The sequence below is a fragment of the Temnothorax curvispinosus genome, unplaced genomic scaffold (assembly GCF_003070985.1).
Source record: "Temnothorax curvispinosus isolate PA1 unplaced genomic scaffold, ASM307098v1 QBEX01004937.1, whole genome shotgun sequence".
Lineage (NCBI taxonomy): Eukaryota > Metazoa > Arthropoda > Insecta > Hymenoptera > Formicidae > Temnothorax > Temnothorax curvispinosus.
The window spans coordinates 730,201-744,716 of record NW_020214717.1 but is presented as its reverse complement, the minus strand read 5'-3'; the positions used below and the strand labels follow the sequence as shown (position 1 = coordinate 744,716).

Here is a 14,516-nt window from a genome sequence, read left to right as displayed (position 1 = left end):
TAATAATCATGTTGTCGTTTTCGTTTTACGTCGAACCTCCAAGAGGTTCTATCATGATGCTTGTTAGATGTCAATGCAATTTTAGCAAGCATCTATGTTAAGAGAATCTATAGAGAAGAGTTGCACCAAATTGGTCAACATCAATCGTTGCCGATTAAACTTTTATTTTCTAATTGTATCATAACATATAAGAATATGATTCAGAAAGGGATAAAACCCGAAACATCAAATGACATTACATTTAAAATAGTATCTTTATATATTCTATGCGCAGACTATTTTCTGCATACTGACTACCGTAGAATTACGATTAGTTAACCATCGGTGTAACTCGCTCGAGATAATTCACAAAACGATGTACAATATCTCATCCGAGAGGAATCTCTCATCAGCGAGAAAATTCATTTCGTAACGCAAGATCCATTTGGTATCACAGATAATCATCCGTTGTTAATAACTGGAATGAATTATCAAAAATTAATCAGATTTTATGATGAACTTTTATAGTGTCGATGGTTACTTGTGATAAAGTATACCGTGGATATTTATAGCGATTCACAGATTACTGTCATCTCTCGATACTCCACGATTCTTAAAATTCACCATAAAATCTCGCAAACTTCCAGCCCCCACATTGATAACACACACAAGTACAGTAAGCCCTAGGCGGTGTGTATGTAAAAAATAGTGATAATGACATCGAGAATAACGGCGAGAATGGCAGTGTCCGGCGACGATGATGATAGTAATAATGATAGCCTATACATACATTTGTGAATAGATATTTAATAATTTATTGTTAACTAGAGTATTTTACTTGGACTACTTCACTGAACGGGGTTTTGGGTACAATAATCTTTTCTTATGGCGCTTACAGTTTGTTTAGTTGAGTGATAAACGAGAGAGAGGGAAAGAGAACACAAAAACGAAACCTTAGCTTTACTCGCCTGATCTTTGTACGATGAGCGAGGATTACGCGCCACGGAGGAAATACATATATACATATTGAATCCGATATATATAAATATATATATATACTTATATATACATACACACACATATGTATATATGTATATATAGATATATATGTATATTAAAGAAGAGAAAAAATATGTCATATAAAAGGTTTTGTCAGAGAGAGAGATGCAAACTATACTTGTAAATATAATATATACTCTAGTGATAACGGGGTTTTACTTTTAACAGCTTTACGTAATTATTACTTTGTCATGATCAGTGAAATAAATAAATATTGATAATACGTTATATTGCACATTTTAGTATTAATTTCCATTCTCCAGAAATTTACTTCAATTTTAAGAATCAGTATTGACTGACGGCAGATATAATTAAATATATACAATAGTTTTATAAGCATGATGTAAAAACTTCACGAATTTCGTTTACTTTTTAAAATAAGCGTAATTTTAAATATAATAAAAAATTATATCTTGGGAAATTATCACCGATTGCGTTATTTAAAAGCAATGCTGCATCGAGATTTATTTATCGATCGTGAAATAATACACAGGCCAGCATTCATAGTCAGATCTTATATTTAAGTCGTCTTAAGTTTATCTTTATATAGATACTGAACGACTCGTTTCATTGGCCACGGAATATCTAAAGATAAATTTAAGACGATCTTATAAGTATATGAGATCTGTGTGTGTGAGACTGTGAATATCGGGCATAATCTTCTAAGTTACCATCCTTTAACGAATTCTCATAATAATACCTTATTAAGTAGATTTTTATTAACCAAATGATTACTCGGAAAACTTAAGATCGCCTGTAAATTTAGAATAACTCCATTTTTACTGATTAATTTCAAAATGTATTTAAAAAATTATTTTTAAAGCATTGAATCGCTATCAATTCATCTGCACGATATGTTACTGGTCAATAATTAAAATGTACATTGTTTATTGAATTAAAGTAAGATCCACATTTTTGATAACGCGAATTGTAACAAAACAAACAATTTTGCTTCACTGTAGCTGTGCAATCTATAAAATTTTTCATTTCTTTGATAAATGTATGCCATGGCAGCTATAACTGTACTGGTATAGTGTAAATAAGAAATTGAAATTTAATTAACCACTGCAGCATTTATAAAATTTGCGAATTCTCTATTTCACTTATTTATCTTCGAGATACATTTTATTAATATCTTTCCGTCAGTAATACTGCTTTCCACTTTATGTTATAATCCTGCGGAAGCATATAAAAAATACTGTGAATTTTCAAAGAGGCACTACCACCTCCGTAGCTGTACTTGGCGGTCTAGCGGGAAGAAGTGAGGAGGAGGAAGAGACAGAAAATTAGAGTCGGGCGCGATCAGTCTCCCTCGTGTCGCGCATCGCTTCGAAAGCGTTTACATTCGGTAACCGCGGCACGGATAATGTCTAATCGCGAATGTTTCTGTATTAATCACTTCGAATCAATTTGACTTTTTATTTGTGATCAAGAGATTTCCCGCTCGAAAACACTTCACGCGGCAAGAACGGCGTTTTTCGTGTCAATTTCGTGAAAAACTAACAGACCGATGGAAATGATCAATGATCCAGTTTAATTTATATAAAATATAAAGTACAATAAAAGAAAATTCGCCGCAAAAGAATAAATTAAGAATTGGATTAAGAATTGCCTGCGATTTTGGCTGCAAAATTGGCTCCCGATTGCATGGCATACAGCTGATATAACGAGACCGGAAGAGTACACCATTGCTTCGGTGTGCCGCGGCAAACAGTCTTCACTGTTCTCCAGCACCGGTCTTCCTCGGTACAACCGACGCTATTACTGAAGTGCGGTCTAAATATAGATAAGAACGCGTGTTTTTGATGTGTTAAATCGCGTCGCTCTTTTTATCCCGATTCAACGTGCCGCCGAGATCGAGGTTTACGCACCAGCGCTATCGGAGATTTTCATACCATGAAGAAGTTTGTCTTCCGAATTCTTCTTACGTCTTGCATTCTAGGTAAGTCTCTGCTAACCGATTTCGTATAGTTGCGCCAACAGTTTCGCTCGAATAAATTAGTAAATTGTAAATAAATTTTGCTGTTTGAATAAAAAAAGATAAACAAAGCTAAAAACATTACATTCGGGACCTCTGAACAAATTTAGAAGTCGACACTTCTTTCGAAAGCGTTAGGTCCTAAAATTTACAGTGCAACGCCAACAAAAACATTTGCTAGACAGGCATGTGTAAAATTGCACGACTGCAATAAGAAAACGCGGCGGCGTACCGTATCATGTTTCAAAATTAGCTTAATTATATTTAATGATTTATCTTTTGCTTATTTTTTTAAGTTAACGCTTTTCATAAAATGTTATGATTGATCACCTTGCGGCTTTTCGACTCGTTACTTACTGATTGCACCGCATGATCCTCATGCACACACTTCATTTAATATTATAGATCCACCCTTCGTAATCCATCACAGTCTACATAAAAATTTGACACGTGGCGAGTTGTAACAGGAAATTACCGCGAGACAGTCTCGCGAATCTGTTAACCAATTTATCCCTCCGTCTCTTCCAAGTTATTTTAATCTATATGAAACAAAGATTATTGTTTCCACGTGACAGTATAATAGTCGATGACAGAATTAATTATCATGTTTTAATATCACTGTTAAATATTAAAGGATGAAATTTGAACCAGTACCTTAAGTTAAATAACATTTTGTTATTTTTAACTACCGTGTATATCGAAATTTATTATTTTAACACACAAAACAATATTATTTTAACTCCATTTTAGTTAAATTAATTTGTTTTTATTCGTTATTTAACACATATTTTGCATTTTTTTTTTTTTAATGAATAAATGCCATTGCGAGACCTATTAACACGTTAGCTATTTTGTACGACGTATGTTTACGCTCGTTTCAATCACAACCGGAAGTTATTAACGAGTTAAGTTCAATGTCGTATCCTTTATGAGTGTCATAAACGGCTGCAACACTCCCTAACTTCCCTTGAGGCCGGCATAATAATATTTTATGATCATGTCGTTTAACGTCACTATTGTTTTATTACTTCCGGATTCATTAACAGTAACATTACATATCACATGCATAATTTATGCTCTTTGTGTTAGTAATATGAATAATTTATCATATAATACATAAAAGATTATGACTTTAAGAATAATATATAAAAATAAACATCCCAATGCGATTGTTTTACTAATATTCTATAAATGAAAAGCGAATCAGAATACAAGCGTGGACTTAGCAAAAATGTCGCGCGTAACTATCCCGTCACTAGTTTATATTTATACACGTCGTCGTCATCTATCTAGAAAAAGCTTCTCCAATGAAGCACAGATACAGATCATCTTCCACGTCATTGCCAAAATTTTAAATAAACCATGATACATCGATGATAAGATTTCTAAAAAGGGTCACCCTTCGGCAAAATAATCTTTCCCATATAAATATAACTCTCTTTTTTGCTCTAATGGAAAGCTTGTACTGTCATATAAAATATAATAATTTGTTCTACGTAATATAAAAAACAGTTTTTTTGCATCGTATGGAAAATATTTGAAAAAAATCGCGAAAGATTAGCGATGCGATGCCAAGATTACAGATGAAATCCTCGCGACGATAATCCCCTGACTGTCCTGTGAAATTCAAATCGAAATATCGGATATCACGTTTACGGTATCCAAAAATGTAATTTCGTCGGCGTCGATACGCGGCCCACATGCGTGAATAGATTCAGTCGCGCGAATTTCTTCGCATAACATATAGCACCTAACCGCACGCGTCGCGTAACATAATAAACGCTGGAATCTGGCTGCGGTGAACGTACCCCAGACGAGAGAACTCAGGTTGGCCTATAAATAACGAAACTTTGCGGTCGCGCCGGCGCTTGAAGTTTAGTCGTTCGAAAATTGCCAGGTCAGCCGTAAAACCCATCACACCCGCGACTTTTCCCGCCGTTTATCCCACCGCGAACGAAACAATTATCCGCGCAGATAAACAGCCCGTAAAAGTCCGTATTAATTGCCCCTGGATAAAAAAATGTATTTCCCACGTGACTTTTGCCTCGAGAACGCACATCAAGCCGATTCGAGCTGTCGCGTTAAGCGGAGGTCGGATTATCAATGATCTACCCGTTTTGAACGCAATTAAAGTTACATAGTAACGGCTCTGTGTCTTTCGGTAGATGTACGCGCCTTAGGTTCCTTCTTAGGTTGAATTCGCCAATATAATCGTGTTATTTAACTAAAACTCGAGCCGAGCAAGACCAAAGCGTCGTTTCATCCACGATTTTGTCGCACTGTTTCTCTTAAATCTCCTTTCTACGGTTTCCACGGTTTCCATTAGAGAAACGAGCGCGCGATCGTACAAAGTTCGGTTCATCTCAATCGGTTTGGAGGAAGAGCGAGGGGAGCGAGGCGATGCAAGTTGGAGCGGAAATTGATGCGATCGCCGATACTTCCGGATACTTCCGGATCGTAAAGTAACGATTTCGTCTCTCGCCACGCCGCGCCGGTTCAACGGAGCCTGTTTACGCGCGCGGATACCTCGCTCGCTCCGCGAATATATACGATGGTGGCTAACTGCGAACGAGCTGCAAACTCCGTGCCAAACTATGCGGAGTCGGCGTACCAGAGATTCCTCTCGCAAACGCGAAAGGTAACGGTCGATAATTTCGACGCTTCCCAAGCACTGCTAAATTATGTTTGCGAATTCCGCGCTTTCGGACCCAGAAATTTAGCTCCAACTCTCCTCGATTTAAATAAAGTCGGGGAAAAAAGAAAAAGGTAAAATCACGAGTCTTTCCGCGCTACTCGAATTTTTTAAATTATATAATGCGACAATTTAACATTTTATTCACCGCCGATACGATGCCCCGTCTTTTCGTCGTTCTCCTCCTCCTCCTCCTCTTCTGTAGCTCCTCGTCGCTGCTTCGTTGCTGCTCGTTTATAGCACTCACACAGTATGACGTGACACTCACGAAAATTCGATTAACTATGATTATTCGCGCACCAATTACCGAAATATGTCAATCATGTGGCATTTTCCCGGCTGCGGCGTTTGAATTTTCGGGCGATTGAACAGGTGCGCGAATTGTGAAGTTGAAATTTAAAAATCCACGGAATGTGTAATTCGGAAATGCGGCCGCACGGCTGACCGCTTCGTATGGCGACAGATTTCGATCGAGCAACCTTCGCGCATTACGCATTTTAAACAAATCACTGACGTGAAAACGCCGAATTTATGTTATGCGATTGACGAATATTAAAAATATTAAAAATTCGAAAATGGTATCGGCAACTTTCCTTTGATATAGCGTGATACGGTGCAATTAATAGGAACGATTTAATGATTTATTAAGACGCGATGGACTGTCCAAAAATACACAAGCAATCAAAATTCAATATTGCACGCATACTAGCTGCGTACATATTAAATCCCGTGAAATACACATATTATTAACAAACGGTCAATACACGGTTTTTCTTTATTCGATCGCTCGACCCAGGGAGATTCGTATCGTCTCTCAATCAGAAAATAGCGATCAAATTACATTTAAATCAGCAGAACGTCGAGAGATTTCGAGTTCCTTTAAATACTAAATGAACAAATATATAAAGTCTTGTCTATACGCTCGCGATTCGTTAATTCTAGGGACTAATTAATTCGCAAACTAATTTTAATTAACTATTTATGGAAAATGATTCCATTTCGGAAGAGTAACGATAATGTGACGAGAAGCGGCTCGCACCGTACTTGCTTTTCCGAGCCTCGCTAAGCGAATGATAACGAACCCACGAATAATAGCGCGGCGACCTTGTGTAAACACAACACGCCGTACGCGCGCGCGTCGTCCAAGGCCTCACGCAGAGCGGTTCATTACTTTCCCGTTTAAATTTCGCCGCACGAATAATGATCTTATTTTTCGTTTTTCCACGCCCGCGTTGAAACGCGTTACGATATGTGTCATAGTGCGCAATGTGCGCATCTCCGCGTGTTCAATCAATTAAATATACCTGCTTCTTCAATACATTCTATGACACGTTGTGGCTTAATGAAATTAAAAAATTTTAATTATTTTAAACGCGCGTTATGCAATAACGCATCGTGTCACGGCTTATCGAATCTATTATCGAGAATAAAGAAACAAGTCGCTAAATGATAATGTTAACCGTATAATATTTAATTACTTTTATACTCGTGTGGGGTGTAAAATACACTCCAGCCTTAAAAGTTTATTCAACGAATTAAACTTTTCGTCAACCATCAAATGCTACATGAATAGTTTCACGATTAAAGAAGAACCTTTGCACTTATATCTTTACCTCTATATACAGAATATTATCAATCTCTATTTAATTGCAAATCGTCAAAGAGACACGTACGCTATAACGCACGACAATGTGTGAATGGAAGCTGAAAGCAAACTATTAATGACTATTACTTGTTAGAAGTAACGTTGTAATAAGGAACAAATATAATCGAACTTGCTATAACCGCTCGCCCAAGTCTCGTCGCGAATGACGAAGGCGCGCAACGGGCCAGGCGGGCCTGCGTATATATGTAACCCATCGCTGTAATCAAAACAACGTCAAAGCCATACCAGTCGATTGTTCAAGTTCAACTCGAAATATTAAAACGTTTTATAAAATAGATTTATCCCGAATTTTCTGTTCTCTGCGTTTCGAATTAATCGTCATCGAACGTTCAACGCAATTATGGCTAATTTCCGTAATCTTCGCGATTCATATATGTTACTCCGCCACTTTCGAGAGCCAAACTAATTAGATTTGACTTGACGGAAAGTTTGAAGCGCATTGCTAGATTATATTTGAAACAATTCCGACAATTACTGCCCGTAAATATCGCAATAAAACAATCATTCGTAATTCTTTTTCTCTAGCGTTTCGATTTGAATAAATAAATTGCGCAAAATTCCTTTCGAAATACCGTCGTTTTAATATAAATTGTCAATCACGGAAATTAGGTAATAAATAAATTGATATTTGTTAAAGGAATTAGCGTGTTCATACTCTTCTGAATACTTCTCGCGATCGCGCGAAAATTTTTAAACGCGATGCAAAGATTTTGAATGCAACCATCGTTAAAAGTTAAAATGATCTATCGTCCATAAATACATACTTCGGCGACCTAATTTAATTATTTCGATGGTGCGACAAAATTATTTTTAGATCTGTATCTAGCTAAATTTTTAGATACTTGAGCAAAACCGTTCTTCCGTGTATCACAATTTATAAATCTAATTAATGTATCCTTTTATTCTTTGACAAAAAGAAAGGAAAGATCGTAACTCGACTGATATTGATGAAAAATCAATCATAAGTGACGCAACGAATCACACTTGCTTTTTAATTGAAGATTTTCGGGACTTTACGAATAACATTCGTAATTATGAACCTTGCGCAGTTAACACACTTTGTAATCATAAGCCTACACATTTGTATTAGTTATTTGCTGTGAAAAATTCCTGATTGTACCGTTTCACAAAACGCAGAATTAGAATTATTTAGAATTATCTAAACAACAAGTGTAAAAATCATACGATTTATGATAGAATATACAAGTACATTTTCGTTAATCGTGCATGAGTTTTGAACCTGTCGTTCGTGTAATACTGTAATTAGATTTATATTCCCTTTTATTAGCGCGCGAGAGTAACGGAAACATTTATGTCTTCCTCGTCCGGGGGAGTTAAGGAGACGGAGACGCCTGTCCTTCTCGCAAACGCGTTTTCTACCGTTCGACACTCCGTCTCCACTCGTCATGCGGTCCAGTTTTATGTTAATGAGTGGCAAATTATCGGAAAAGAGGCTGCCTGATGTAGCAGGCTACCATACTGCGATGGAGGTTGGCAGGACCTCTCACTCTCTCCCTCCTTTCGGCTTTCCTCGTCTCCGTTTCTCGCAATCGCAACGGTACTTTTGTCTCTTTTCGCTCCGCAGTGCTATCTCACTCGGAATCCGATGAATGAGCGTGTATCCAACATCTGTCGGGGCGTGCTTATGGTTATCGCGGGACGTGCCGCCGAACGCGGACGCCGCGAAACGGCGGTGACATCGACTATCGGCGATCAATGCGAAATTGACGAGCGCTGCGGCTCCCGATCGAACGACTTCCTCCTTCCGCGGCTTTCCGTTCCTTCCCATGATCCACATTTATTTATCGTATTATATAGAATAAAGAATTTCGCACTAACAATCATTCCTATATGCATGTTGGTTTAATAGCTTTATGATAACAAAATTCATGCTACTGGTAAGCATTACGTATGTTCGACTTTTTTCGAAAGCAAGCATGGAAATCCGTGTAAGAATAACAAATCTTACACTTAATTAATATTTTCTTTAAAATCTTAATTTCAAACTTAATGAAGTTTAAAGTAGATTCTTAAACATTAAAAACTGGCAATCTTAATACTTAAATACATCTAGAAACAAGTATATATAAATATTACAATAATTTCATATCCAAATTATCTGAAATAATTATTATCCGATTATTCAAATCTCTCTAGATATTTAAATTACTTGAATAATTTAAATTTTAACATTGAAAGAGTCAAATCTGCGAATTCGTAAACTCAAATATGAGCTAAAAAATTTGAAAATATTTTACATGTATTTATCAATAAATCAATATTGTATCCAAATTTGTAAAAAATTGGATAGAAAATTACTTCTCAGGTAAATCTTTATTAATACGAATATCGATTTTCATGTCAACCTTTTGTGTTTTAAAAAGAAAATTAAAAAAAAAAGAATTTTTTATAAAACGGTATATAGATTACTACTATAAATGATTGTTAATAACGTTATCGACAAGTAACTAAAGTAATAAAAGTCATTTTAATAAAATTAATATACTGCACATCGCAATAATGTAATGTATAATGAAATAATAACACAATTGAATCAGTACTTATTTTATATTTTAATAGTCGTTCTAATTTATAATAATTACACATGTCAATACAGTTCTAAGGTCTTATAACATCCCGAAGTTGCTTCTCGACGGAGAAGCTCAAATAGTGGAGCGTTCGCAGAGCTTACTCAGCATACCAGAGATACTGAAATCGATATTCAACATTCCACAAAATTACTCTTATATTTTGTCAGTTGAAGCACAATGGAGCTTTAATCCATTTTTTAAACTTTAAATTTTACGATCGACTAAATTAAATTTATATCAACTTTTTACTTTTATTCTTTCAAAAGTGACTTAACGATTAAACTCTTTAATTGTGAATTTAAGTCTCTCTTCAGAAAATACAATATGACTTCCAAGTTGTAATTGATGAAAAATAAAAGTGTCTATTTCTTTTAATTCTTATATATAAAAGTATTTTTTTATTTATAAATTATGAAGAACAAGAAAAAGAAAAGAAAAGCCACAAATTAATTTTTCGGTCATATTAGTTCAAACTACAATAAAACAATGTTTGATTTGAATCAATATATGATAGATTTGACAATATAGTGACCATTAAAAATGTTGTCAAACTTCAGTCATAGCAAATAAAAACTTATATATCAAATTTTAGAAAAATTATAAGTAATCTAGTAATATTCTCATCCCTTCTAAAATTGTTTTCAATTATACGAATCTTATACAGCTGCTATAGTATATCTACATGAAAAACAGCACGTACAAAAATAAAACCTTGTCTTACTACCTTTCTCATAACTTCTTATCTAGTTTTTGAAATCTACTACTTTTAATATTTTGATATTATCAAATCTTACATATATATGTACGTAATATAAAATTTTATATTATATCTCCTAAATATTAAAAAAAAATCGGACAAAAAGAGATTCATTTCTCGCGGAGCAAACAATTGCAGCGTTCATTAGCCATGCACGCACCGTTAAGCTCGATCTCTCCTTAAGGGGGAAAAAGAGAGAGACCTTGCACTGCCTCTCCATACGAAGACCCGTCGCGTTTCGTCGCATAGCATCGCATCGCGTCGCGGCAGGTATAGCATTTAGACATTCTGCCGCGCTGGCCTAAGCTCGCTTAGCTCCTCTAGCAACCTTCTCGACTAGTCTGTTCCCCGGCTGATTCTAAACCGTGATTTACCAATGCGTGCCAGATAAACTGATGCTGGTTCACGGTCTACGCGCTACTCCTAATCCGCCTTTCTAATCTACATGCACAGCCGAAGTGTTCGACACGTAGTCTTGTCTGTGTAGATATGGCTATTTGCGCGTGTATATGTGTATAGTTTCCATGTGTCTCAGATCTCCTCACGCTCTTCGGCTCTTTCGTTCCAGCATCATTGCTGGACTGTCAGGTTTATGTTGGATTTAATACTCGACTGAATTATCAATCTTTATATCTATTGAATGTAACAATTTTTCTTTATGAGTTTTTTCAACTTTTCAATTTATCTATTATTCAACTGTTTGTTGTTAGTAACGTGTTGATTTTCTACTTGACTCTGCGATAATATTGTTAACTCTGTATTCTTCATTTTAAAAATGATAACGTCTCTTTAATCTTCAAGTTTACCTAAAATTATACTCTCTTCAATTAAATTTATTAACAACAACTTATTTGCAACAAACAACTTGAATAAAGTTCAATGTCTAAACGCAGGAACGCAATGGTAATTTTATTATTCTGTTGATCTTCTTATACATGTATCGATACTATTTAATGCGACTTATATGACTTCTTTATTTAATTATCCCTTTATGATTAAATATAGATTAAAAATATAAAACAATGTCAAAAATAGTTTGATGTAAACTGAAATAACAGACTTTGAGATAATATAAACTGGATAAATGTCTGTAAAGATCCCAAGCAAGATAAAGAAAGAATGGCCGATGGCATTAGGAAAAGAAAATGTGTAAAATTTTTAATAAACGCACTTATACATCGTTTCGCATTTTTAATCAACAGAAATTGTTGAACTGATTTTGCTAAGTGAAAACTTCGTAACGTAAACGAAGAAATCGGAATACGTTACGGAATTCGGCTTTACGTTAGCAGCCTTTCGCGTCGCCATATTCCGAAACATGTTTCAACCCCCGAAAGTTGGCCCATTGTCCCCTAAAGAGGTCAATGAAAGAAACGCCCGCGTATATAGGCCTATGTCGTTCAACCCCTCGCGCCTCGTGTTCTCCTGTTGCTCTGCATGTTTTTTCTTTGTTCAGCGCTTCAGCATTTACCAAGTATTATTATTACGAACGTGCCCGCGTGATGCGTGCGACGCGACGGACGCGGACGTGCCGCATGAACGAGCGAAGTCGCGTCGCGCGTATCCGTACGTACATACATATGTGCATGAATCAGGTACGGTGGAAGGAAGCGTGACACATCCTGCAACCCTAATAATGCGTGTGTGCATACGGTGACGTAATACGTCTGGCACGCGCAGCGGCTGCGTATACAGAACCTCGAGAATAACGTAACGTCGTCAGTATAGGCACCCGTCTTTTGAGCATAGATGCGTTGCTGTAATTAATAACAACACAAAAGCTTTTTCATATTGATAAGTTATTCAAAATAAATTCCTGCTAAAACAAAAATGTAATCATTCTCTGGTATTCTTATTTTTTTATTTTAATGTGTCAGTCACTCTAAGCTCAATGGTCAATCTGCAAAAACTTAACAAATTTCATAACTGTTGAGAGTTAATTCAGAAATAAATAAAGCTATGCTTAACAGATAAATTGAAAACATTCTCTGGTTCGAATAAATAATTTCAATTTACTTGTCTGAATGACTGTGTGTGTAAAAGTAATAAGAAGAATAAAAAAAATAATTAAAAGGATAATTTTTGCACTGTTCTCTGTACAAAAAAGTAAAGTTTGAAGAAATGAGAAAAAAATTGCTCATATATATATAACCACATATAAATATAATAATTGTACATAAAATGTGATTATATATAATTATATATGCAATATTGTATAATAAAATCGCAATTTTATTTTTTGTGAAAAACAATGCAAAAATTATTTTTCTAATTATTTTCCAATTATTCTTTTTATTATTTTTCTTATACATACAAACAGATATTATACAATAGAAAGAAAATATACATGAAGATATTTTATACGTGTAATTATATATGAAAAATGTTTTATTCTCGAATAGATTATCGCTTCTTCAGCTATTATACATATATTATATTTATTCCGGTTTATCACAAGCGTCCTACTTCCGACAGGCTCGATAAAAAGTGTCGTGAAACAGATAACAACGAAAGCGTTATACCTTCGTCGTTCTCGGCGCCTCGGATTCGCGTATGCGCCGACTACGCGCGCGAAGCATCTCGAGGATGCTGGTTGTTTATGCGTCCCGTGCACAGTTGGACCGCAGTCAGGCTTCGGCCTCGGTCCAAAAAGGAATAAAGGAGGAGCTGAAGGAGCGCGAGGCGGAGATCATGCTTCCCCGATAACCGATGTACGCGCAGTAGTGCGTAAAGCGAAGCAGTTTTCGCGCGAGCGTGTTGTGCCTATGGCCTATGGGGGAAACGCGTGCCCGCGTGCGTGCGTGCGTTACGTACGTGCCTACATACGCGCGTCGGCCGGCATGGGCGGCATGGCCATGCATGCGCGATGCCAGGCCGCTGCATACGACGAGGAGGAATCCTCGGGCCCTTCGAACACTCCCTGTAGGGGCTGATGCCTTGGTAAGGCCACGCATCGCCCCCCAGGCCCTTTATACCCTTTACATCAACGTCCTTGCGTCAATGTAAGACAAAGCGGCCGCGAATACCTTCTAAATTCACTTACGGACAAACGGGAGTAGATTATATTTTATTTTATTGATCGCGCGCGTTGCCGTCTTCATTGATAAAGTCCTTGCGGAAGCACTTGAATATCCAAAAAAAAACTCGACAAGAATTAAATACAATATTTATTAGCAGCATTGTCTCCTAAAATTCAGAAGAGATGATAGTAAAACTGAAATTTGTGACGCATGAATTCTCGAAATATCTTCGAATCAATATCACAGTTAAAATTGGGGCCATACTCTATTTTTGTGAAAGGCCGAGGTCCACCTTCCTCGGTTTTACCTTGATTCTTATGAAACGTTCGTAGAGATATCAAAGAATAGCGCGTGGAACTCGCTACGAAAAGATCAACAAATGATGCATCAAGTAACATTTCGCGTGACGGTGGGCTCGCGTGGGCGAGCGTGCCACAATGTGCAAACGTTACGTAACATCGCTTACGTAAATTACTATTAGGGGTCTCAATGTACGAGCGTTTCGCGAATGTGCCGATAAATCACGCGAGCACTCTTGCGAGCATCGAACGAACACGTATGTTATTAACCCGCGCATAAACACACTTGTAAATCTTACACAATCCATATTGCCGTCTCGTCGCGTTTTCATCGTTTGCCAAGTTCCGTTATGCTCGAATTCAGCGCGTTGACGCTGAAAATCAATCGCGAGAGAATCTTGCGAACATATGATCGTATACTGTTAGCTCTCTACAGCAACTATTGTTAGAAACGTAGCCATCAAGTTTGACGACT

General features: G+C 36.5%; 1 protein-coding gene across 3 annotated transcripts in view; it reads left to right on the top strand.

Moving 5' to 3' along the window:
- The first annotated feature begins 2,360 nt into the window (after window positions 1-2,360).
- Window positions 2,361-14,516, top strand: part of LOC112454241 (xaa-Pro aminopeptidase 1-like) — a 32,019-nt gene continuing 19,863 nt past the window's right edge. For all 3 annotated transcript variants that reach the window (XM_025015518.1, XM_025015519.1, XM_025015517.1), the window contains exon 1: window positions 2,361-2,980. In XM_025015518.1, coding sequence (XP_024871286.1) covers window positions 2,935-2,980 — 46 coding nt within the window. In that variant the 5' untranslated portion in view covers window positions 2,361-2,934. The remainder of the gene's footprint in view (window positions 2,981-14,516) is intronic.